Source organism: Sinohyriopsis cumingii, chromosome 1 (assembly GCF_028554795.1).
Source record: "Sinohyriopsis cumingii isolate HCF-2022 chromosome 1, ASM2855479v2, whole genome shotgun sequence".
NCBI classification, from domain to species: domain Eukaryota; kingdom Metazoa; phylum Mollusca; class Bivalvia; order Unionida; family Unionidae; genus Sinohyriopsis; species Sinohyriopsis cumingii.
In genome coordinates this window covers 70,179,734-70,205,215 of record NC_142961.1, presented here as the reverse complement: position 1 = coordinate 70,205,215, position 25,482 = coordinate 70,179,734, and the positions used below count along the sequence as shown (strand labels likewise).

The 25,482-nt window shown below is 35.9% G+C and overlaps 1 protein-coding gene across 1 annotated transcript in view; it reads right to left on the bottom strand.

The window, feature by feature from the left end:
- The window catches only part of LOC149807083 (uncharacterized), a 34,998-nt gene extending 12,209 nt beyond the window's left edge, over positions 1–22,789 (bottom strand). The window contains exons 1-6 of the mRNA XM_089961682.1: positions 22,722–22,789; positions 15,915–16,442; positions 14,354–14,532; positions 11,225–11,305; positions 6,473–6,651; positions 4,950–5,142 (exon numbers count right to left, since the gene is read on the bottom strand). Coding sequence (XP_089817808.1) covers positions 4,950–5,142; positions 6,473–6,651; positions 11,225–11,305; positions 14,354–14,532; positions 15,915–16,323 — 1,041 coding nt within the window. The 5' untranslated portion in view covers positions 16,324–16,442; positions 22,722–22,789. The remainder of the gene's footprint in view (positions 1–4,949; positions 5,143–6,472; positions 6,652–11,224; positions 11,306–14,353; positions 14,533–15,914; positions 16,443–22,721) is intronic.
- Between the last annotated feature and the right edge of the window lie 2,693 nt (positions 22,790–25,482).

The following is a 25,482-nucleotide window of genomic DNA, read 5'->3' as shown; positions in this document are numbered from 1 at the left end:
TTTATTAATCTATAATCTTAAAATCAATATATTATGACCTGGACAATTAGTGTTTAGTTCAGCACCTTATTGTTGTGATGGTCTTTATATAAAATATTATCATGACTGGTACTCAAAACAATGCCCAATTTTTGTGATAATACATTTTTGTGATAATATGGTCTAAATACAAAACATAACCAGTCCAATACTTGTCAGAATGGTTATATTTGTTCATAAATATCACGATGAATTGTGTCAAGTTGTCATTAATTTCAATAATGTAACCAAATACAAATAAAAAATCAGAATCAAACATCACACAAACTTCAGTTTTTCAAGGTTTCTCTTTTCAGAATGTAGCCAATAAAATATGTATAAGGCATCCAGAGCAAAACATCCAATCTCTCTTGGTTCGAACACAGGCAGAGTCATACCAAAGACTTATACAAATGGTACTAATAGCTGCCTTGTTTGGCACTCAGCATTAAGATGTTAGTGTTAGGAGTGGTTGGCCTGGTGTCAGGATAATGTGACTGGGTGGGACATGATACTACATGTCTGCAGCATGATGCCCCAGTTCTGGACATCACTATAAACTGCCTCACTGCAGACATCATAACGATATGACTGAAAAATTGTTAAAGCTACGTTTAAAATCCAAATCACACACACACCATTATGGCTCTTCAGTTGAATACATTAAATATAATGCAAGCATTTTGTGCCTGAGCAGGTGAGTTCAGGTGAGCCACTCATATCCATGTTCTGTGCAAATGGAAAGAACAATTTCTGGTGTCAAATATTAATAATAATACCAAATATGATACATTATAAGTACAACATTTACCTCACAAAATGCTAAAAATCAATGTCCATCTAATTGCAAGTGAGTTAAAATTAATCTTACCTTCAAAATAGTAATTGGTGCCAAATCCTGTTCATATATCAGTAACTACATGAAAGGATGTGCATGATCTAGCAGGTTTTAGTGTAATTGCAGGTAGACTGGGCAGGTGTGCCTATATTGGGACTAGGTAAGTATTATCAAATACATTATCCAATCATAATACACAAAGGAATAGGTAAAAAGAGGAGTGTCTATAAGCCCTTACTCAAGAAAAGGCTTAATACTTGGTCCCCTAATTTTGTACATGCAGCAGCCTAGAAGCTTGCGAGAATTATGGGCTGAGTTAGCATATAGAAATGCCTGGACATCACTTATAACTAAATTTTTACTCCACAAATCCTAAAGAAGTAATGTGACTGCATAATTCAGAAGTTGCTGAATGACCCAAAAGGGTAGTTCTGCAGCTATAGATCCCAACAAATCAAACTGAGCCCTTGGGATTAAAGATCTCTGATGGCATGCATAAGTGAAAATCATCTGCATCAAAATTAGCTGTGAAGAGGATGATAAGAATATAAAACAAAATGACTATGGAAATTTAATGTAAGCAACAGCAGATGTTTCTTTGTTGTTGTTGTGGATTCAATTACCTTTTTCAGCATATGATAGGCTATACATGGTGGCCAGTATCACTAATGGAGGAAGAACCTGAGAAAACCCAGGTAAGAACCATGATCCATGGATAGTTACTGGCAAGCTTTCTCACATATCCACACTGGCTGAGCTATGACTTGAACCCACATGGACAGAGGTGAAATGGCAGTGATCTGTAAAGGAAAGTGCTACAGACCACTCAGCCACGCAGGGCCCTGTAATTTCTTTGTGTAAAGCATTCATCAATGATGAAGGCATAGAAATTGACGGAAACAAAGCTGAAGGTTAATTCTGTGGTGTGAGAAAACTCCTTGTAATTACTCAAATGGTGAAAAGGCACAAGTGGATATTGATTTTACAAGGTCTTGAAAAAGAGCATGCTTGCTACCATGATCAAAATTAAGTAATGTATATATGGGATTTGGCACCAAGCTCTATATCTAAAGAGAAGATCACTCTTTTCTGACTTCCACCTAGGAGGCAGATGACATTTAGCACTTTTGTGCACACAAAAAACTTGGGAGAGCTGGTAATGGTTGTACTCCTAATGTATTAAGATTTCATAACATATTTAACATATAAACCAATTTTGTCTATTAAAATACATGAATGTTTCTTCAATAATACTTACCTGATCATAATACCTTCGAAGAACAACTTATACCTAAAAGAACCCAGCTGTCCTTGATTTAAAACTTATCAGGAAAAAAAAAGTGGCAGTTAAAGTGATTTCACCTTGATCCTGTGATTTGCTCCAAATCCCATGAATTCTTGAGCTACTACTGGAGTGGAAGGCACACTCTCCATATTGATGTAACTGCATGGAGGCTGGGAGAGTATCAGTGTATTATGAATGGGTAAGTATTATTCAAGAAACCTATTTTAAAAGAACAAATTGGTTTCTTCTTCAAATTACCCAATTATAATACCTTAGGAGAATAGACAAGCGGTGGAGAGAGTTACTTCCTCTTACCCAGGAGAGACCATCTCCAGTCCCCCATGGTATGTGAAACAGCCAGATAACAAAACAAGAAAATAGATGCCATATGTTGAGAAGTGGCTTCAAAAGGAGGATTTTTCTCTCCTGCAAATCCAACAGAAGTTAACAAACTGCATCCTTATGATGTTGTTGAATGACCAAGGAAGGTAACCTGTTGCACAATGGCTTTAGGTCCCATCAGAGAAAGTAGATCTCTGCGATGAAAGCTGGAGAAGTGTACTCGGAACTCCATCCCACGGCACAAGTAACAACAGTTTCACTCTTATGCAATGTTTGCGGCAACTGTCCTAAATTTGTGAGCCAAGATGCAAAGCAAATTCATTGGTGTGGGGTTATTTCTAATATGCAGAACGAATAACCCACTTTCTCCATGATGAAAGTGTGTTGATATATCGTCCTTTCCCTCTGTGAGGGTTACGAAGAAGCATAATCTCCCTCAATGCAACAGCTCAGTCTTCCTTTAATACCACTTCAGAGTTTGCACTGGGTCCTATAGATGGCCTTGAGATCAAAAGTGCCCAGAGTAGACAGGAATTTATTACCAAAGTCTGATTAGCTGTGAACAGTAGCCTGTTCTTGACAATGAAAGCAGGGTCTGTTATGAGTGATACTTGCCCATCTTGATAGAACTGCAAGCAGACGTGTCCACAAACGGCACGTATTTGCAGATTCTGCCTGTCATTCAACAGTGCAGTGAGGTGGCACGTCTTATATGAGAAGTAAAATAATGAAGATCTTGAGAACCATTCAAATTGAGTCTTTTCCAGCCAGGTTAGTAACCATGATAGATTCCACTTGGGCGAGGATCCAACATCATTGGATGGGTGTTATAAAAAAAGGACCATACATCAGATAGATCTTTAGTTTGCCCAATATCCTCTCCTCCAGTATGCAGTATACCAGTGATCATGGAATGGTAGGTTTTTATTGTGATTGGTGGAAAAAATGTTTCTCATCAAAGAGCAACTGAGGTATGGATGCCTACACTGGTATAGTGTTCTTGTGTGCACCACTGTAAGAAAATACCAAACAAGAATTGGAAAGTCTGGTGATGGAGATTGTAATTACAGAGATATTCCTGACATGAATCCAGTGAGGTTTCCCTACTTTCGAGATGAAACTTCAAGGTTCAGCCTACATTTGGACCACAGAATCATTGAAATGGGAGCCCAAGAAGGCAATATAGGTCTAAGATGTCTGCTGCTGCAATAAGCAAACCAAGCAGGTGAAGGAATACTCTAGCAGGTGGATTGTTGCATATAGGCAATGAATCCACCATTGTATTTATTCATTTCTTGTTCCTGGGTGAGACATACTCTATTTACTTGAATGCTGAGTTCCAGACACAGATGACCAAAATCTTATAATGGTTAAGTAGTGACTGTGTGTGATTTGGACTTTTAATATATCTTTAAAAAAATTTCAGTCATATCGCTATGGTGTCTGCAGCGTGGCAGTTTATAGTGATGTCTACCACTGGTGTATCATGCCACAGACATGTAGCATCATGTCCCACCCAGACACATTATCCTGACACCAGGCTGACCAGTCCTAACACTAACCTCTTAATGCCGAGTGCCAAGCAAGGTAGGTGCTAGTACCATTTTTATAAGTCTTTGTTATGACTTGGCCAGGGTTCAAACCTGCGACCTCCTTCATCCAAGGCAGATACTATAACCACTTAGGCCTCCAGAGCAGTTGGTATGAAGTAGATGTCCTTGCCGACAACGAGAATGAGAATTAGGAGAATAATAAATGATATCATGTCTTGATCCAAGATACAACTATTAGCCTGCTGTTTTGTAGCCTGTAGTTTTTGTAGGTGAATCACAGAAACTTCATGGAAGCTGTGTGATTTGGAATGTGAAATCACACTTCTTGCAAGTAAACACTGACTGCCTAGTCTCTCCAATGGAATGCATTTAGAACCAGTTGTTGCATTCTATCATGAACAAAAGAAGAAAAAAGACATAAACGAGTTTGGGAATGCACTTAGGTTGACAACCTAATGAAGAGTGCCACATCTGTGGCTGAAAGAACCCTGGGCAAGAAGGAGGTATACTGAACATGATACCAAGTCCTACGGAAACCACTTGTGAGGTCCTTATGTTGTCCTGCACGTTTGGCAGTGAAAGATTGGAGACATCTCCCTTTCTGGGATGCGTGATAAGGGGCATGTGAAATTGAGGTCATCTGAGATAAGGAGGGTCTTGTAGAGAGATTTATATATAACTAGTGACAGGGTACTTTTTCCCACACTGTATATTAACACTTGAATAGATTTTCTCCAAAAGAATAGCACAAAACAAGGCACTTGAACCAGTACACTTTTAGGTAATTTTGGATGATATATCTTTGGTGATCATTTATTAATACACGTTTTAGATTGAACATAAGACTACAGAATTGCAAAGCAAGAGTATTACCATGTACTATCTAACCCTCTTATTTTAACATATTGCCAACCTTGTGCATGTCCATCTGATGCTGATTTCTGGCTGGAATGAGACCATTAAGTTCTGCTGGATCATACAATGGCAACTGGGGTTCTAGTTGTGGACCTGGGTGACCAGGAAGATTCAGCCCCGCGATTATGTCACGACCTATTTCAAAACCAACTTCCTCTGTTTCGGCATAGTAGTCGGTACATCCACTCACACTGTGATGTTCATAAATATTTGCTTTTCAAAACATAAAAATATAGAGTATGTGAAATAATATGCAGGCAGTGAAACTTCCCTCAATGTCCCTTCTGTAACATGGCTTTCACTTTAGACTGGACAGTCATTTTTCTTCCACCAGAAATGTTTTAATACTTATCAAATCTCTTTGTACTGTCTGAACTTTGCTAAAATGGCCATCATATTTAATCCCAATATTGTTCTATCTAGGGAAGTTTGAACTTATGCAAAATACTGCATGGCAGATATTTTTCACAGATGTTATAATTGACAGCTTTGTTAAAAAAGGATAGCTTTTAACTTTAGTTACTTATATTTGAACAAATGTGGATCAAGAGAAGTTATAATATTTAAATTGATTAATTGTGGATCAAGAAAAGTTAAAATATTTAAGTTGATACATTGTGGATCACAAGAGGTTATAATATTTAAGTTAATAAATTGTAGATCAAGAGAGGTTATAATATTTAAGTTGATAAATTGTGGATCAAGAGAGGTTATAATATTTAAGTTGATAAATTGTGGATCAAGAGAGGTTATAATATTTAAGTTGATAAATTGTGGATCAAGAGAGGTTATAATATTTAAGTTGATAAACTGTGGATCAAGAGAGGTTATAATATTTAAGTTGATAAATTGTGGATCAAGAGAGGTTATAATATTTAAGCTGATAAACTGCAGAACAAGAGAGGTTATACTATTTAAGTTGATAAACTGCAGATTAAGAGAGGTTGTTATAATAGATAAAATGTGGACCTGGAGATGTTATAATATTAAGTTGATAAATTATGGATTAAGAGAAGTTATAATATTTAAGTTGATAAATTGTGGAACAATAAGTTATAATATTTAAGTTGATAAATTTTGGACCAAGAGAAGTTATAATATTTAAGCTGACAAAATGTGATGCAATTTAATTTCATAATCACTCAGAGACTACTAAATCACTCAAGCTTCTTGAAAACTCCAAATTCCTGCAATAGACTTTATTAGATCTGTTATCATTATTTACACTTGCAGCTAATAATGGTTAAGATAAAAAGAAAATTCACATGAACTAAAATGCAAATGTAAAAAATTTTGAAAGCAATTTAAACTGAATTCAGTAATAACTATTTCATGAAACTGTCATAAATTTTTTTATCACACTGCTAATATAGTGTTGTGTTTAATACTTTAAATGAATTGCAGATCAAAAGAGGTTGATAAAGCTGATAAAACATGGATCCAGAGACGTTATAATATTAAGCTGATAAATTGGGGATAATTTATTTTATGCTTATTATTATAGATGATATTATTACTTACGTACAATGCAAAGTTGCCCCACCCAACTCTTCTGCTGACACAATTTCACCTGTAGCGGCCTTGACAAGTGGGGGTCCACCCAGAAATATGGTCCCTACCTTATGAATAATCACTGCCTCATTGGCCATGGTAGGAATATAGGCCCCTCCTGCTGTACAGTTTCCACATACAATTGCTACCTGTCAATGAATGTATACATAACTATATTTGTAAAGTCGTCTGTGGTCAGTGTGGTGAAAAGAAAATCAATTTTGTTGTCTTAAGCAGTAGCTTATGTGAAGTGAGACAAGTGGCATTTGAAGATTGGTAGTTACTGTAGTATCATCAATTTTCGTGGGGTACCAATATTTGTGGTTTTTGCTGTTGCACACAACCACAAATTTAAACCCCCCAACGAAAAATGAGCCACATAGGATGAAGACCCCACCCCACCCATTTTCTTACAGTGTTTCATTCAAGAGATTAATACAGCTACTAGTATTTGATAAGTCAAGGTCAACACTGTAATCTGGTAATTAAATATTAGCATTTACATGTTTTGTTTCTTTTATATTAAACTTTTTGAAACTAGAATTATAAATCATTTTACATTGTTTCAATGCACATGTTCGATAAGGTATCTGATAGTGTAATTTTATACTCACTGCCTTAAATCGATATGTGAGGTAAGGATAGAGAGAAAATAGAGAAAAGCATAAGGTATTCAAACAACAACAACACTAAAAATGAAAGAAAAAAATCATACAAAATAACAGTATATGAAAATTAAATTGAATACTTATTCAAGTCAATCCTTCATTTGAGTACAACTGTTGTTGAAATATTTAAATCCTTCTGAAAGCACATTTAATTTCATCCATGCAATTTTAGTCCAAAAGAACAATCCTGTAAAATACTATAACTATGTCTTGAAACACTATTATCAATGAAACATTATGCATATACACTAATTACAGCAGAGTATTAAAGCTAACACTTCACAGGTTTTTGGACAAAGGCGCTATATCAACATCGTGTCAATCAAGTCTCATGGTACTCAAAAATGCTTCTCAGGTAAATAATCCCCAAATTGCTGAATTCTCAAAGCTGCTGATAATTAGGTCCTATCTTTCACTCATTGTCGCGTGAGCTGCAATTATCCATTCAGCATGAATTGATTTGATTAATGAGGTTGCAAGGTTTACTAATGCTGTGCACTGATCGTCATCAGTAACATCCTTTCCTTAATGGCATTCATGACCTGTTTAGCTTACCACTTGTGGAAGTGTGACTTTAATTATTCTTTAATAACCTATTGGCCTGATGGTGTTGGCTGCATCAGCTTCCTTTGATGTTGAGCACTCAAATGAAAACATGGCAAAAGTGATTAATCTTGACAGGTGTTTTATTTGTGCTCATAAAGATGGAAGTATTGTTTTAGTGTTGTTTTGCCTTGACTGATGTTATTCATTTGGTCAAAAACATGGTGTAAGTATTGAACTTGCCAGGTCCTTGATTTGTGCTCATACAGGTGGTAATATTACTTTGAACATTAAAGTGACTGCCATTTGTGTCGGCAGTTTTATTCTTTATTTTGGGTAATTGTAGAGGTTAAACCATGAAATTAAATACCTACTAATATGCAAACTTTTACAGGCAAAACCAAAAATTTAAGTACCCAAGAAAATGCCTTCTTTTCTTCAAAAAACCACGAAAATTGAGCTCAACGAAAATAAATAATACTACAGTACTTAACAGACATTCATTTCATACATAATCTGGGTTACAGAACTTTGATAATATCTGTCTATTTAAAACAGGTGACTGCATGCATTTTATTCATTTATGTGCTTGGCTTAACAACTGTTATGAAAATAAATTCATTGATTAGTTTTCCCTCAAAGGGCTTCAGAAGGGCTCTTATGTTTTCAGAGAAAGATCATTGTTTACTGAGTCTTCACGTTGAGGTATGGGACAATCACAAAAGCCAGATACTGCCCCCAACCCTGAACAATGAATCATAGTATATCTTTGGTGTTGGCATGTATTCTGTGTACCATTGATGATTCTGGTTTTGGCATGTATGATGTGTACAAATGATGGCACTGGTGTTGACATGTATACTGTGCATCACTAAGTGTGTGTGTGTATGTGATAAGATTTTTAATAATTTTTCAGTCATACAGCTACGATGTCTGCAATGTGGCAGTTTATAGTGATGTCTAGCACTGGGGCATCATGATGCAGACATGTAGCATTATGTCCCACCGAGTCACATTATCCTGACACCAGGCTGACCAGTCCTAACACTAACCTATTAATGCTGAGCGCCAAGCGAGGTAGCTGTTAGTACCATGTTTGTATGTCTTCTGTGCATTATGATGTCATCAATAGGACCTCACTTGTTACTGAGGTACATCACTGATCTGTGAACTCTGGGAGAGACTGGATGAAAAATTATCTGATCATTACATTATGATGTCATTAACAGGACCTCACTTGTTACTGATGTACATCACTGATCTGTGAACTCTGGGAGAGACTGGATGAAAAATGATCTGATCATTACATTATGATGTCATCAACAGGACATCACTTGTTACTGATGTATATCGGTAATCTGAGAATTGGACAGAGAAAATATTATTCCAATCTGAATTCTGTATAAATTTCAATAAACTCTCCTTGTCCAAGACTTTTGAAGGAACACTTGTATTTCCTGGGAAAATAATCTTGAATTCAAATAATTGGAAGAAAAATTAAAAATTCAACTCAAACTGATCACAACAAAACACCTTTAAGTGTCAATGGTTTACAGCCCGACTGGCTAATTCTTATCATAACATAAATTATAAGACTGACTGAAATGCAAAACATATGCCTGGATGTGGGTCAATCCTCGGAAAAAACTAATTGATACATGTTATTTGATACAAAGTTCCTAGTATCATTTGCTTACTTTGAAAATAAAATTAAAAAAACAGTCAGAACTAACTCTATTCCAGTAAATAAAGTTACATTACAATAGCATGTAATGGAATTAAAAAATTAAAAAACTAACAAACAAACAATTAAATTAAATCAAATATAAATTAAATCAATTATACATAACAATTGCTCCTCACCAGCTTTGGTGTAGCAATGTTGATTCACTTAGTGTGGGACTGAACACCAAACCACTTCTTGTGTTGAGTTTCTTCAGTGATCAAAATAAGATAAGTTGACAACAAATTTATTACCTGGCAAAATACCCATGTATAGTATTTCTCCCATGATAAGCCAAGAGGGCCAGCCTTTTAATTGTTTAGAACAGTTTGGGGGTTGAGTGTATCAAATAGCAAAGCTAACGTAAAAATTCGTCCAAATGCAATGAATATGGGGGATGGGTGTTGATTTTGCATGGTCTTGTCATGTAAGACATAAGCAGTAATACAGGATCTTAAATGGGTAATGATTTAGTATTGAATTTATTAAATCAGTTGAATAATTTTCTCTTTGTAGGATCATTGGAGATATGTAAATTATTCAACACGTTTCATAAATTTAATGTCAAATCATCACCTATCTGAGATTCTGTTTATCACAGCTTTTTAAAGTGAAATGAGTTTGGATAAAAATAACACAAGATGAATTTCAGTATTTCATAAAATTCTAGTTTCAGTGCTACACCTTTCAATTCCTGTGTGTAAATAAATAGTCCCAGATGCAAACTGAAAGAATTTCAGGTGCTTAGTTGGACCAATCAGATTCACAGAAAGTGATATGTTAACATTGAAAAAATGTTACACTACAAATACTGTTTTTAAAGTGTTCCAATTATCTGAAAAATAAATTATTACAAACCAATGTAAATGTCTGACCTTTTAGCACTGATCTATTTTATCTCAGTTCAATTTACTTTTCTTCATGATAAAATGATTTTTTATAGCAAGAACCAGAAAACATTCTAGCTATGCTGCCAACCTTATATTTTATTTGCAATTATTTATCCAAGATATTAGTACTAAGAATCCCATCAAAAGACCTACTGTCATTGTTATAACACTTTCTGAAATTGGAAAATTCCATGCAGATTTTTACAAGTTTCTGAGCCAGAGATGCTCTAGACTGGGTGAGAGATAAACAGAAAAACTTTATGTTATTGGCATAGTGATGAATCAAGGATACTGCAAGCAAACTGGCACTGATAACCCTATATCACTACGTTAGTATTTGAAATGGTAGATCAAAGCGAGATATCAATATGGATTTGCTAATAAGCTGCTCATCTAAGTAGAAAGTTCTAATTAACTTTTTATGGATTGACAGTTAGCTCATGTCATTGATTGGTGTAGCAGGCTGACAGTGTTGCAAAATATTAGCTAAAAGTGAAAGACATTTTTTTCTATATTTTGGTTTTCTGCCACTATTGATGGTTTTAGCATATTGTGAGTTAAAATGGAGCTCCAAATGTCCAGGGAACTGAACTAACTTCCAAGTTCCTTGAGGTACATAAACAACTAATAACTTAAATACATGCTTAAGAAACACCACACCAAAATTATTCAAGATAAAGAAAAAATAGTTTTGCAGAATAAAACTTGTAAACAATGCATTCATGTTATAACTTTGAAAAGTTTTAACATAAATGTTAACATTGTTGGCCAATACTGCCATTATCACAGAAAGAGTAATATCCATCAACTAATGCAGATGAGACCAAAGTATATAATATTTTACAGAAAATGATGAAAGAAGATAAACCACTTGACTGTGTTGTGATGAGACACTCACCTGTGGGATACCCTTGGCAGACATGACTGCTTCATTATAGAATGACCTGCCTCCCTGATTCTTGTCAGGGAAGATTTCAGCCTGATTAGAAGAACAGAATTGATATCATTCCATACTACAGCTCCATGAGGATATTTTCATACATAATTAGGACATAAACCAACCATGAAATAATGATTTCTTGTTCAATATAATAATAATAAAAATAATAATAATAATAATAATAATAATAATGATTTAAAACATTAATAAAAACATATATAATGATACAAATACAAAAAACAAACACCATGAAATTAGAAAACATAAAACATGCTGAAAATATTTAAGGTAGGAAACTTTATTAGTTCGTTAAATTTGTTCTTGCAGTCGAAATAGGTGAGTTTTAAGAGCACTCTTGAATGAGATCATTGTGTCTTTGTGTCTAAGTTCAGTGGGCAATTCATTCCATGTTGCTGGGCCCTTGTATGTAAAAGAACATTGTTCATATGACTTCATTTTCATAGCGGGAATAATGAGTACACGATTGTCAGAATAGGAGCGAAGGTATCTTTCTGGTGTGTACACATGAATGAGTTCAGATAGATATGTTGGACTGGAGTCCGTCAGTGAAATATAGCAAAGAGAAAAAAAATTGTGTTTCATTCTGGATCGAATGGATAGCCAGAGTAGGGTACAGAGCAGGGGAGGTATGCTCTGATCGTGGTATTCTAAGGATGAACCGAGCAGCTGTCTTTTGAACTTTCTGAAGTTTCTGGAGAGATGAACCAGAAAGTTGTTGTTGTGGGGTTTAATGCCATTTTTCAGCACACGATAGGCTATACATGGCGGCCAGTATTAATGGTGGAGGAAGAACCCGGAAAAGCCCGGAAAGAACCACCGACCCACGAGAAGCTACTGGCAAGCTTTCTCACATGCCCACATTGGCTGAATCTTAGACTCGAACCGCCGCAGACAGAGGTGAGATGGCAGTGATCCGTAACGAAGAGTGCTTTAGACCACTCGGCCACTTGGGGCCCCTAAACCAGAAAGAATTGAATTACAATAGTCCAGTCTTGAAAGAATGAATACACAAGTGTTTTAGTTACATCAACTGAAAGATATTTGCGAATGGAACTGATGCATCTCAGCTCAAGATAAGCAGCCTTGCATATGTTCATGACATGTTGGTGCAATGTGAGAGTACTGTCGAGAGAAACACCTAGGTTCTTTGTGTTGTAATCAGAATGGTTTCAGTTTTATCATCATTCATCTGCAGCTTGTTACAAGTGAGCCATGATTTCACATATTTCTCTATTATGAACTGAGAGTAGGAATTAAGCAGTTTCAATCATTATGTGTTAGTAGCAATTAAGTTGTGTGAAGTGTTCATATTTGCAGCAATAATTTTGTGTGAGGTGTTCATGCAGCCATGAATTTGTATAAATGTTTATATCTGACTTTTAATGTCCCATTGCAGTAATCCCCAGCATATATTCAGTCTCAGAAGCAACAGTATCAGAGAAACTCACCTATACATAAAAAGTGAGTCCTGGCAACCTACATGCAAACACATATTTTCATGACTGTACAAGGAACAGCGTCAGAGATACTGACCTCAATGAAATCAAGAAAACCACCAATAGTGGTAAGGCTGGAATTCAAACCATGAATTCGTTTCTATTTATTTGGTACCAACCTTAAAAATTGTTGGGGTTCCACTGAACCATAGACTGACAAATATAAATGTCAGCTGATATGTCTCAATAAGAAATAGTGGTTAAGAAAATGACCTAAAAGCAAACCCTAATCAAAAGTAACTTAACTCAAAATAAACTAAGCTCAAATAAATTGAACCATGAAATCTAGGTCCCATTGATATGATTTTTCACTCATAGCTACAGTACTCCCCATGATGAAATTATGTATTAAATTGTGTAACTCAGTATTCAATATTGCCTAAGTAAATGAGTTAATGAACAGGTTAACACAAATCAATGGACCATGAATCACAGCGGCCTATTTTTCAATGATGGTTGAGGTACTCATGATGCAATTATATACACAGTTATGTGATTTCACAGGCAACAGTGCCTCAGAAAATGCTAAGGTTAACACAAATCACCATCTCATGAAAAACAGGTCATCCTGAGCTATTTTTGATTGAATGGTGTAGTATTGGACATGAAATATATAATTATACAGTGAGACCCCAATATAACACGGTAGTTGGGAGCCATAGAACCTGACCGTGTTATAAGCAACCAGGTCATTTAGCTGAAGAAAATGAAGCATGTACCCAAAAAAAAATTGGCAGCAGGGGGTAGGTAATAAATGCAAATCCTAACATAAAGACTCTGACCTTAACACAATGGGTGGTATGAATCAATGAACCATGCACTATATATCACTGATGACCAAGTTTTCACTTATGTCTGAAGTTTTCATGATACACTTACGTACCAATTCAAGTGACTCAATTAGCTATAGTATCTGAGAATGTGACCTAAACACAAAAACTAGCCTCTATATTGATGCCAGATGGACAGACATCATCAAACCATAAGCTCCATAAACTGCAAATGGCTTTGCAATCCAACTAAATATGTACATGATCCCTTGTGCATAAAGAAGGTCAGAGTTATCTTCCTTTGGATAGGAGGTGTAGTAATCTTCAAGATGCATGAAAAAATAATTTGTTTATTACAAGCAAAAGTGCTCTAAAACTGACCTAAACATAAGTTTTCATAATCAGTGAAGTGTGAAATGTAGGTCACAGTGATCTATGTTGGGTGTGATGTAGTACTACTCATGAAGATACATGTACAAACTTTCCTGATAATGCATGCAACAGTGTCTGAATCACTGAACTAAAGATAAAATATGATCACATTCAGTGGATCACAGAATGGAGGACATGGCGACCTACATTTGTTATGGTGGTGTAGTACTCTTTGGATATATGTACATATCAAGTTTCATAACAATAAATGTAATGGTGTTATGAGAAACTACATTTGATAATACATATACCAATGGCAATGATGCCTGAGATACTGTATAAGAAATGTGAGTGATCTAAAAATAAGTTAACTGAACAACTAAGACCCAAGAGCAGCTCAGTAAATACATACAAAGATTTCTGGCTACCTGAAGCGGCAGAAAAGCTCCACCAGAATCTACCACATAGACACATGGGATTCTGTTCTGTTCTGCAATTTCCTGTGCCCTCAGCTGTTTCTTTAGAGTGATTGGGTACACAGTGCCCCCTTTCACTGTTCCATCATTGGCTATTATCATACAATATTTGTTATTGATCTTGCCAATACCTTCAAGAAAGAAAAATAAAAATATAATGCCAACGGATTAAGACAAATAAAACTGCAAATGCAGCACTATGTAAGCTTTACTTTCTGACAACCTGCATATTCCTACACTATTTTAAACTAATCACTCTGCAAATGCTAGTTCCAGAAGGCAATATTTACAAGACTAAGACTAAATTTTGGTACTGGAAAAATAAATCTTTCAAAGTTATTATTATTCAGAAGATAAAGTAATCTGATATAAAATGAGCATGTACATCATTATTTCATTGTTAGAATGGTGGAAATTAGAAATATGTAAAGTTGATGTCAGTTGATTATCTTTCAGATATGCACAGCTACAGTATAGTGTACTCTCTTAAACTATTCACACTTTTCTCAGCTTCAATAAGCAAAATACACTCAGATAATAGGAAACAAAATAAAAAGATCGGACCATATATCGCACATTACTACTTCCATATTGACCAAAAACTTTTTTTTGCAAAAGATGTTGTTTTGGGGTTTAACGCCATTTCTCAGTGCAAGACTATATATGGTGGCCAACTAGTGGAGGAAGAACCCAGGGAAAACCCCAGTAAGAACCACTAAGACATAAGAAGCTACTGACAGCTTTCTCACATATCCACATTGGCCAGTCCGAGACTCAAATCCATGCAGACAGAAGTGAGATGGCAGTGATCAGTAAAGGCAAGGGCCTTAGACCACTTGGTGACTTGGGACCCCACATGCAACAGATAAATTAAAACTCAAATTTTATTGTTGAGGTTTTTCCCACACAATTTTATGCTTTGTAATTTTGTAAACTTTCTTTGGCATCTTCAATACTGACTCCAAGATAACACAGTTTTTGTACCAAAATGTTTGAAACATGTATTTAAGAAAATACTTCTGAGAAACCTTTGGTCATGTGACATGTATTATACATACAGTAGGTCAACCAATGTGATGGTTTTATCTTTTACTGGAATATTTATTTGGGTCTTGTTAAACAGCAAAATATATACTGCTACAATTTCTAAAATGGTAAAAGCCACAGTTGTCATGATAGGGAAAGGACACTCAGGGTCAAGCTACATATATAACATACATAATCAATTCACCATTTTAAGTGATGATTATTATGGATTTCATGGTTGCTAAATACAACGAATTTTATGATGCAACAAACAATCATCCTTCAAACAAAAGAACCCCATTCCAATGATCCTTTGTTGTAAATAAAGAACCCCATTCCCAAATCCACAAATGTAAAATGCCAATGAAAATGTCATTTTTGCAAAACCAAGAAAATTGATAACCACAAAAAATAAACGAATTCACAGTTAGAAAAATTGCAAAATAATGTAATTGATAATAAAACACTGAATAAAAATGTATGATACCAGCATATACCCCAGCTCTAGCCACATCACCATATTCCATGCCTAGCCCAGCAAGAGGAGCTAACTCTAGAAAGTAGTCTTCATCATCTAGGAGTAACCTGACCCTGTCTGTTGCCAGAAACTTTTTATTTCTTACTGTGTGTCTTTCTATAGCTTTCTCTCCACCTCCTGCTTGTGCCATAGCCAACATGTTTCTGTAATTGCCAATTAATTTTTCCATGACCTCAGCATTTTTCTGGAATGATGCATCATTGGTGTCCACTTTCTCATCCAAGACTGGAAATGGCTTTGACTTTCTCTGTTGAATAGTACCAAAAATATGCCTCCTGTGTGATCCAACAGATTGCATGCATGAAGCCTGAAATGTTTTTGCAAATGAGTTTGTGACCAAAATCCTGAATGTATTCATTTTTATGCCTCACAAGTATTCATTGTTATGCCTCACAAGTATTCATTGTTATGCCTCACAAGTATTTGACTCATCTAAGGAACCATTTGGTGCAAGTTGGAAAATACTGATGCTTCAACCTGGAAAAAAAAAGCAATCCACCATAAATTATATTTTTCATCTTATACAGCAGAGCTAAATCGTAAAAAGTATTTATAATAGAAAAAGAAACAACTACAACATTTACACATGATTTTTTTATCTTAGCCACAACATCTCCAATGAACACTTGATTAAAGAAATGGTGTCCAAGATCTTCATTTTCAGCAAAACTCATCTGGAACTTCTGTAAGCTATGAAGTGGATACAGACACATTTATGTCACATGGAACATTGGTCAGTAAATCAAATGCTTTTAAAACAGCAGGATTTGTCCCCTGTCCATCTATTCCTGAAAGATGGGGTTTGGGCCATCTTGTTTCAAGCTCATAAAAAGAGAGTTGGGGGGATGGCAACAAAACATTTGGCCAGAACTGCACTAGTTCAACCCTATTACAGTGAAATCAGACTACTGGATGTTAATATGGTTTTCTGAGAAGGCAAGAAATTATTACTGAAAGAAATATTAACAATGTGTATAACCATGTGCATGGCTTAATATGAAAGTAACACATGTGAAAAACTGCACTGGCATATACTGCAGTCTACAAGCAGTACAGAACAGAAATGGCTGCGCTGTGTTGACATGATGGAAATGTGGTGTTGGAGTAGGCTCTGCTCATAGATTTTGCCCAAAATGTGGAAGAAAAACTGTGGTTATGCAACTATAATGAATAGAACAAAATGCATGGATATGGCTGATTGACTATATAGTTAAATTATTGGAATTTGACAAATTTTCATTTCGACATTTCATTTTTTTTCTAAACATTCTTTTTGGTATTTGGCTATACTGAAACAAAATGGAGCAACTAAGACTTTGCAGAAGTGTGGGCAAACCTCGATATTAGCCAGTCGTGAGCAGGCACTACACAAAAGCAAACAACCTAATGTGCACTGTGCATGGATTTGCCTATGACAAGTCAAACAGATGGAAAACACCTAGACGTCAACAACCTCATTGGCTCAGCCTGATGTAGAGCCTGCCAACTGGCAGATTTATGTGGAGTGTCCTGTAGAAAATGCTGTAAATGTGCAGCTGCTCAACCTTGAATCTATCACACCATACACTCCAATGGGACAGTTGACCTTGAATCTATCACACCAGACACTCCAATGGGACAGTTGACCTTGAATCTAGCACACCAGACACTCCAATGGGACAGCTGACCTTGAATCTCTCACACCAGACACTCCAATGGGAAAGTTGACCTTGAATACCCTGAAGAACTTCATGATGTGTCAAACAACCATCCCTTGGCCAACAGAAACAATGCATGTCTAAGAAAGCTGGCTTATTGGCTACCAATGAGTCAAGTAAGCAAGCTCACTGCTAGCCAAGTAGCTACAGGTACCATGAAGCTAGTACCCTCTTTGCTCAACAAAGACCACCATGTGGTTCACTACCGCAGCCTGTACACGAAGCTAGGAATGTGAGTATCCAAAATTCAATAGCATTAGAGATTTATCAGAATATGTGTATCGCACAGCATATACACATGAACTCTGATCTCAAGGCAAAAGCAAAATGAAGCTAAAGTGATTCCATGTCAATCTTGTCAGACCAGAAGGTGAAGAAAAGCTGGACTGACTGATTATTATCAAGCATTTAAAACATGACCAATCTTTGATGGAAATCTTGTTGCTCTTCTTTCTACAAAGGCCAACTTAAACTCAAACCTCTTTATTTACACATGAATGCCTGCACTCAATCTTTCAAAGAACCTGATGCACAACTTCTACTAAAACTAAATTAAATTGCGATGCAAATGAAAAGACTAGTCTCTTGAACACAAACATTGATAGCCTGCTTCTTTGCATTGAAACATAAGTATTAAACCACAACATGGGTGAAGAGTTAAATCTGTGGGACAAGAAGAATTACCCACATGAACATCATCTCCACAATGCTGCAAACAAAAAAGTAGTCAGAATGTTCAAGGAAGACTGCAATAGAATTGCCTCTATTGACACGTTTGTAGGCCCATGATGTGCAACATCCTCAGAGGAGACTCCACATAAATCTGCCAGTTGGCAGGCTCTGCATCAGGCTGAGCCAATGAGGTTGTTGGTGTCTAGGTATGTTTTCCATCTGTTTGACTTGTCATAGGCATTTATAACTTTTGAAACTAATGAAACAGTAGCCACTTGAAGCTCGTCCAGTCAACTTGATCCACAAAATCTGTCATGATGGGCTTTACGGCTGATGATTTCCATTGTCTGTAAGGACATTGTGACCAAATGCCATATTTTGTTCTGGCCTCCTCTGCAGAAATTTTCTCATAAAGGCTTTGTATTTCCTTCATTAGCTCTGGTGTTAGATCATTCTTAAGTGTTATTCTTTACTATCTTAACCAATCATGACCATTGCTCAAAGAGCAGGAACCTGGCTTTACTTTTGGGTATGAACTTGGCTTTAAACTGATTTTACCATGTATTACTATACATGTATTGGTGTAAATTGGCTCATTACAATACTATTTACCAATAGTTTTTCTAAGTAATCACAGCAAAATATCATATATACTTGTTTATAATTCAAATCAAACTGCAAACAACAAAGATCCTGATCTACCATAGCATAATGCACATGCAGATCTGGGTCATTATTCTAACAATTACTCCTAACAAAATACACAGACCCAGATCTGCCAGTGCTTTATGTGATGACAGATCTAGGTCTGTGCAGCTTACAGCTGGACGCATCTTATAAGTGAGCACAACCTTTAAAATCTATACCAATCCCATAAAGTTCTGAAGTATTCTCACATTAATGCAGCTCTGGCTGGAGTTTTGTTGCTTTTCTGCTCATAATTTGCTTCCATTTTAGGGCTTGAAACATTCATGTTATTTAGTCATTGCTTTAAAGATGACAATAATAATCATCACCATCATTACTTAAGTGTAAAACTGATTTTCAGGGGAAGATAAGAAGGTTCATGAAAATAAAGTAAGCAGACAGGCAAAAAGGAATGCAGATAGAGAAAGATCTCAAAGACAATGATTTTCAGATGTTATAGTCAAATTTTTTCAGAAGAAATGCAAGAAAAACATTTTAAAAAAAATAAAAATAAAAGCAACAGTATTTTTTGAAGTCTGATTCCTCAGGATCTAGTTTTTAATCTACAAGCCTTTATTCGTGTAAAAAATTGTGTTTTTCCCAATGGAAGATTGGACTATTTCAATCTTCACAAGCTTCTTAGCTTCACTTGGATAGTCATACATATTTCCTCTTTGATACACACACACACACACATATCGTATATGTATGCATTCTGTACTTTCTGCATAGTCTTGTCCAATGCCATGACATGGTATATTTAAAATTAGTATGCATGTCAAATGGTATCTTATGTGTTTATTTGCCAGACATCATGCATATACATTTTAACCCAACATGTAAATGTACATTAGAATCTAATCATGTAAATTCTGTAGCAAATTTTAAAAAGAAATCGTAAAGTGTGATTGAGAAGTTGGTGTGTTATCTTATTCACAGACCATTATGCATGACTGCCCAATTTTTCACTGTAGATTTTTTTCAAAGTTCCATATCAAATGAAAGCATATCTACAAGATTGTTTCAAGATTTTTTCTTAAAGTGGCATTTTTCTTCTTCACGAAGCTATGCAACAGTTATTGTATGGCAATATACATGTACTTTGTCTTACTGGTAGATTGAGAGAAAAAAAGAACCTATGTATGAATAAATTATTGACTAGTCCTGTTTTGTATATTGAATTTATACTGTGTGCTTGACCTTTGTGACTGGCAGTTGAGTTTTGCCCGACCTGACTTTTGTTGTTTATTTTTGTAAAAGATGTTTACTTGAATTTAAATTCAAAGCAGAATTAGTAATAAATTCCCATTAGAAATCATTAGTTTCCCAGACCATTCTGTTACACAATAGGTCAGGTGACAGTTTGTATATAAAGAGGTGTTAGCAAACATTTGTTCATTCCTGTTTTAACTTCAGTCTTTTAAGTCATTTACTGAGATAATTTGATAGGAGTGTGTGTCTTTGATTTTTAATGTAGCTTTAACAATTTTTCAGTCATATCGCTATGATGTCTGCAGTGTGACAGTTTACAGTCATGTCTAGCACTGGGGCATCGTGATGCATACATGTTGCATGATGTCCCACCCAGCCACATTATACTGGCACCAGGCCAAACAGTCCCAACACTAACCTCCTAATGATGAGCGTCAAAGTGAGGCAGCTGTCAGTGCTATTTTGAAAAGTCTCTGGTATGACTCCACCAGGGTTTGAACCAACAACCTCCTGCATCCGAGGCATATGCTCTAACCACTAGGCCACCATAGTGGTCTTAACTTGAGAGGAACTGTTTAAATTATTCATTGGAAATACAAAGTGCTCAATGACGTTTTGGAATAAAACACTTCTTTACAATTATTGAGAGCTCATTGAATAACATTTTGGATAATATCATTCTTGCACATTGGGGCATACAGGACTACTGGAATTAATTTGGAACATTCTAAACTTTTGGATTTGTGAGAGAACACTGAGGATTGTTTTGGAATTTAATTCACAATACAGGTAAGTGCCTTTTGAATTTGACTTTTGTATTCTAGGAAAATAATTTATTTGTTTAATTTTACAAAACACTATTGGTTTTGCTTCTTTCTATTACTTAGTTTTAGACCATAGAGTCACAACAGTCCACAAGTTCTTTCTGTCACTGAATTTCCTTATACTGGTGAAGTAATGGAGTAGTTTCTTGTCAAACAATTCAACCAAATGCTCAATCAACAAAATAAACACTGTTCACCTACTGTGGGCCATCATGTATTAAAGACAAGCTGCCAGATGGTTGACTACAAATAGCCCAAGTTACAAAATTATGCTAGTCACCAAACTCAAAATCTCTCTGCCTAACAAAGAACATATTGTAGAATGTGCCTTGTGTATAAAACCAGTTGACCTTGCTGCTATCCCCAAACAAAAATAACTGCATTAAAAAGACACTCCTGTAATTACAATAAACATGGCTACAGTGAGATCCAGATTTCTTCAGATTACTACAAATATTATTTTTTCCCCAACATCATCATCCAATGAAACTCTTACCTACTAAAAATTAACTTACTATATGCATATGGGTAAATTCAACTGACAGTGTGAGAGTCTGCAACAAATGCCAAATAAAAACTGAAATATACTGTAAACAATAATTTTTATTTCTTGAAGGAATCCAAACTATCACAAAATTAGTGCACAGAATCAATCAAGTACCCGGGGCCCCGAGTGGCCGAGTGGTCTAAAGCGCTCTTCGTTACGGATCACTGCCATCTCACCTCTGTCTGCGGCGGTTCGAGTCTAAGATTCAGCCAATGTGGGCATGTGAGAAAGCTTGCCAGTAGCTTCTCGTGGGTCGGTGGTTCTTTCCGGGGTTTTCTGGGTTCTTCCTCCACCATTAAAACTGGCCTATCATGTTGAAAAATGGCGTTAAACCCCACAACAACAACAACAACAACAACAATCAAGTACCCACTGTGTGACAAATGTTTCTGTGTGGCAACTGGTAAAGACCCCCTAGCCACATTCATTACACCTTACTACAATTCCATTCAAACTTTAATACATAAATGCACATCCATTCATATTTGGTTTAGTTACAATTTACATTTATTTACTTTATCACCATATATCCAACACAGGGGCTCGTATCGTTGCTTACAATTGACCTGTCATATATGTACTATATAATAACTAAGTTATTATATAGTACATGTATGACAGGTCAATGGTAAGCAACGATACGAGCCCCTGTGATATCCAATCACTCCAGCACTAGTATGATCATCTATTATAACATCCTTTTCTTTTAACGCTCCTATCTTCACATATCTGAACTTGTTCTATTCCATTAATTTACTGCATACATGTGCAGCTACACGAGCACTAGAAATGTGTAGTAAGGCCCAGTCCTACAATGTAAGACATAGCACATGTTTTTGTTCTAGTGCCATCATCCCCCCCCCCCCAAAAAAAAAAATATCGGGTGATCACTGATGTGTCTTACGTTGTAGGACTATAGTATAGTCCTAGACTATAGCAAAGCCTATACAGAATAAGAAGATCATCTCGTGCATATTAATACATACAGTGACAAATCAAAATAAATGAAAAAAGAAAATCACGTGTATATGCTACCAAATATTCTGATATGGTTGCAGAGAAAATAACCGGAGTTACTGTACAGCACACAAATTATATGTTTACACTTCTAACTTACATCGATACAGATCGTGAACCTTGTCACCTCCCAACCTGTGCGTAAGATAAAAGGGAGGAAACTAAGACAAGACGATGGTTGCGCTATACAGCTTCGTACTTAAATTTTTAAAGATTATTTTACAGATTGTTCTCACTAGTAATAATGGGTATTTAAAAAGACCATGTCTGTCTTAGGTATTGTTAAAAGAACTGGTTCCCCTTTATTATGGCGTATGATTGATGGGTGTGATTTGGGTTATAGAGTATACAATTTAGCCTTGAGATACTTACTACTCAAATATTGCTACTTTCGCATGTTCATTTTCACTCTCATGATTTGATATAGATTTTGTCATGCATTCATTGCACTTTTAGAAGCTGGTATTGTGTAGTGTGTCAAAATTCGTTTTTCCTACTTTAAAAACTGCTAAGTTAGTGTACTTTAGGCTAATCTAGCCTGATTTTTCGAGCACGATTTAATCAGCTGTGTGCTTAGATTTTGTACAAGTTCCATTAGTACTATGTAAAGAAATTTCATCCGTAGTGCATAAAAATAACATAGAGGTATGCCAACATTCTCTCCGTTATGCATGTTACAAATGCAAACACTTTGCCTTGTACATTGCACTGTCTCAAACGTACGCAATATCTGGAACGCGCCATTAATAAAAAAAAAGGCAACAAAAAAAAAAAAACCAACAAAACAACAAAATACAAAAACAATGCCGTAAAAGAATATTTTCACAAAATATAAAACATAAATAATGGCACACAACTCCAGTCTATTGAATTCAGTAGCTATCAGGGAGTTGATACTCATTTTCAAGAGTTTACATCAAAGCAACAACAATGCCTGTATCAAGAGGCGGTGCCTATTTGTTTATATGTTTGGCTAGTTGTGTTAATGAATAGCAATCAAGGGAATAAATGATGTAATTTGATGATTTAAAACATTAAACTGATATACTCCAATTTTTAACAAAAACGCGGATTTAAAGATTAAATTTAATGGTGATAATATATAAATGGTCATTATCAGACCAGATATTACGATAATTAAAAGAATGTATTTAAAAATAAGTAATAAATTACGTACTTGATGCACTAACTTGTATTCGGCCAAATTTACAGTAAGACTTACAGATGTAAACTAATCCAAATCGATTTAGAAACAGCTGAGAAAGAATCTATGGAGAAATAAGATTTACATCAAAAAGTAGTGACTCAGTATATCAAGTATGTTTTAATCGACTTTAGAAATTGAAAATTTTTACATAAATCCAAAATCATTGGTACCCTTGAAAGGATTGAAATAAAACGTCGCAAATTGATTGAAAATATTTTTTTTGTTGTTAGATTTCATGTCTCCTTGTTGATAAAACCGAAAAACAATTTATCTAGCAGATGTCCTATTTATTGCCTTGTTAACTGACAGTATCGAAGGCATTGATGAGGTCGATGAAGACGTAGTATTGGTCCATGTTTCGCTTAATGCATTTCGTCTGGACCTGCCTAACAGTGAAGATCGTGTCCACCACATACTGCGTCCTGGACGGAAACCATTCTATGGCTCTTGTATATTAGCTTGTGACACAGGAATTAATAGATTCAAGATGACTAGGACAATGGCAATGGGAAGAGGATTGCGGTTGTATCACGAAAGGTAATTGATGAGGCCATAATATATAAACAATAGCTAAATTCAAAGATATATCCTATCCCGTGTTCGACCTATATGCGCCAGCGTTGCGAAATCGAAGCAAGTGCAAAATTATCAATACTACTCGTACGTGGTTAGAGATCCTGACGTCCAAGGGCTAAAAGAATTTCAGGTTCAGGACACATCTCGGTGGAGTCATTTTTGGAGGTTGTAAGAAAGCTTGTCCCAGACGATTCTGCATATAATGCCAAGGACAAAATCTAATTTCTCAACAACAGCATCAATGTGTTGTTCAGTAGTGCATGTTATCCCACAGACGGAAAGGAACTCGAAGAAATTATTGACACAATACAAAAAAGATTCGACGTCGTTACAACAATTCACAGACTCGCAGACTCGCCCATTAGAGTGACGATTGCGCAACGTTTGCTGGCGATTAGTAGGGACGATGAATAGACCGTTAAGTCAACGAATTAGAGAACCCAATTAGAGAAGGAGGCAAACATTAACATACAAGGTCGAGAAGGATAAACCAAGGCATCTAACGCGTTAGGGAGGCTGGACCGTAGACTAGCGTGCTGTTTAACCCTGCAGTTGTAAATGATCGGGGAACGACCGGTGATAGATCGTCGTTGATTGTCTGTGCTGCTGTTTACGGGAGGGGTGCTGTACCACGAGCAAATAAATAGTAGCAGGTCTGTAATTAAATCGTCGTTGTAATATTAATAGTGAGTGATCCTGCGCTAACCATGGAATCTCGAACAGCTAAATTAGCTCGACAATGACTAGAGGCGATTGAGAAATATCTCCCCGTACATGATTCTGTCAAACAGCAGTTACAACAGCGTCAGGAGGCCAAAGAACGATTTGCAGAAAGTGCAGCAGAGTTGTTTAAACTGGTCACAGGGGCTAATAAAGGCATTCTTCCCATGTTAGAGCAAACCGCTCAAACAACTGGGAAAATCGCAGAAGAACCAAAACTACAACAACAAAGACAGATTCATCGGGAACTTCTAGCTGAAATAGCTGCTGCTCTGGCACAATTACAATAAGAAATACAGCAATTAATCGAGGGTATTGACAAAGCTCATGAGTGAGGAGATAGCCGATGTGAAGGATA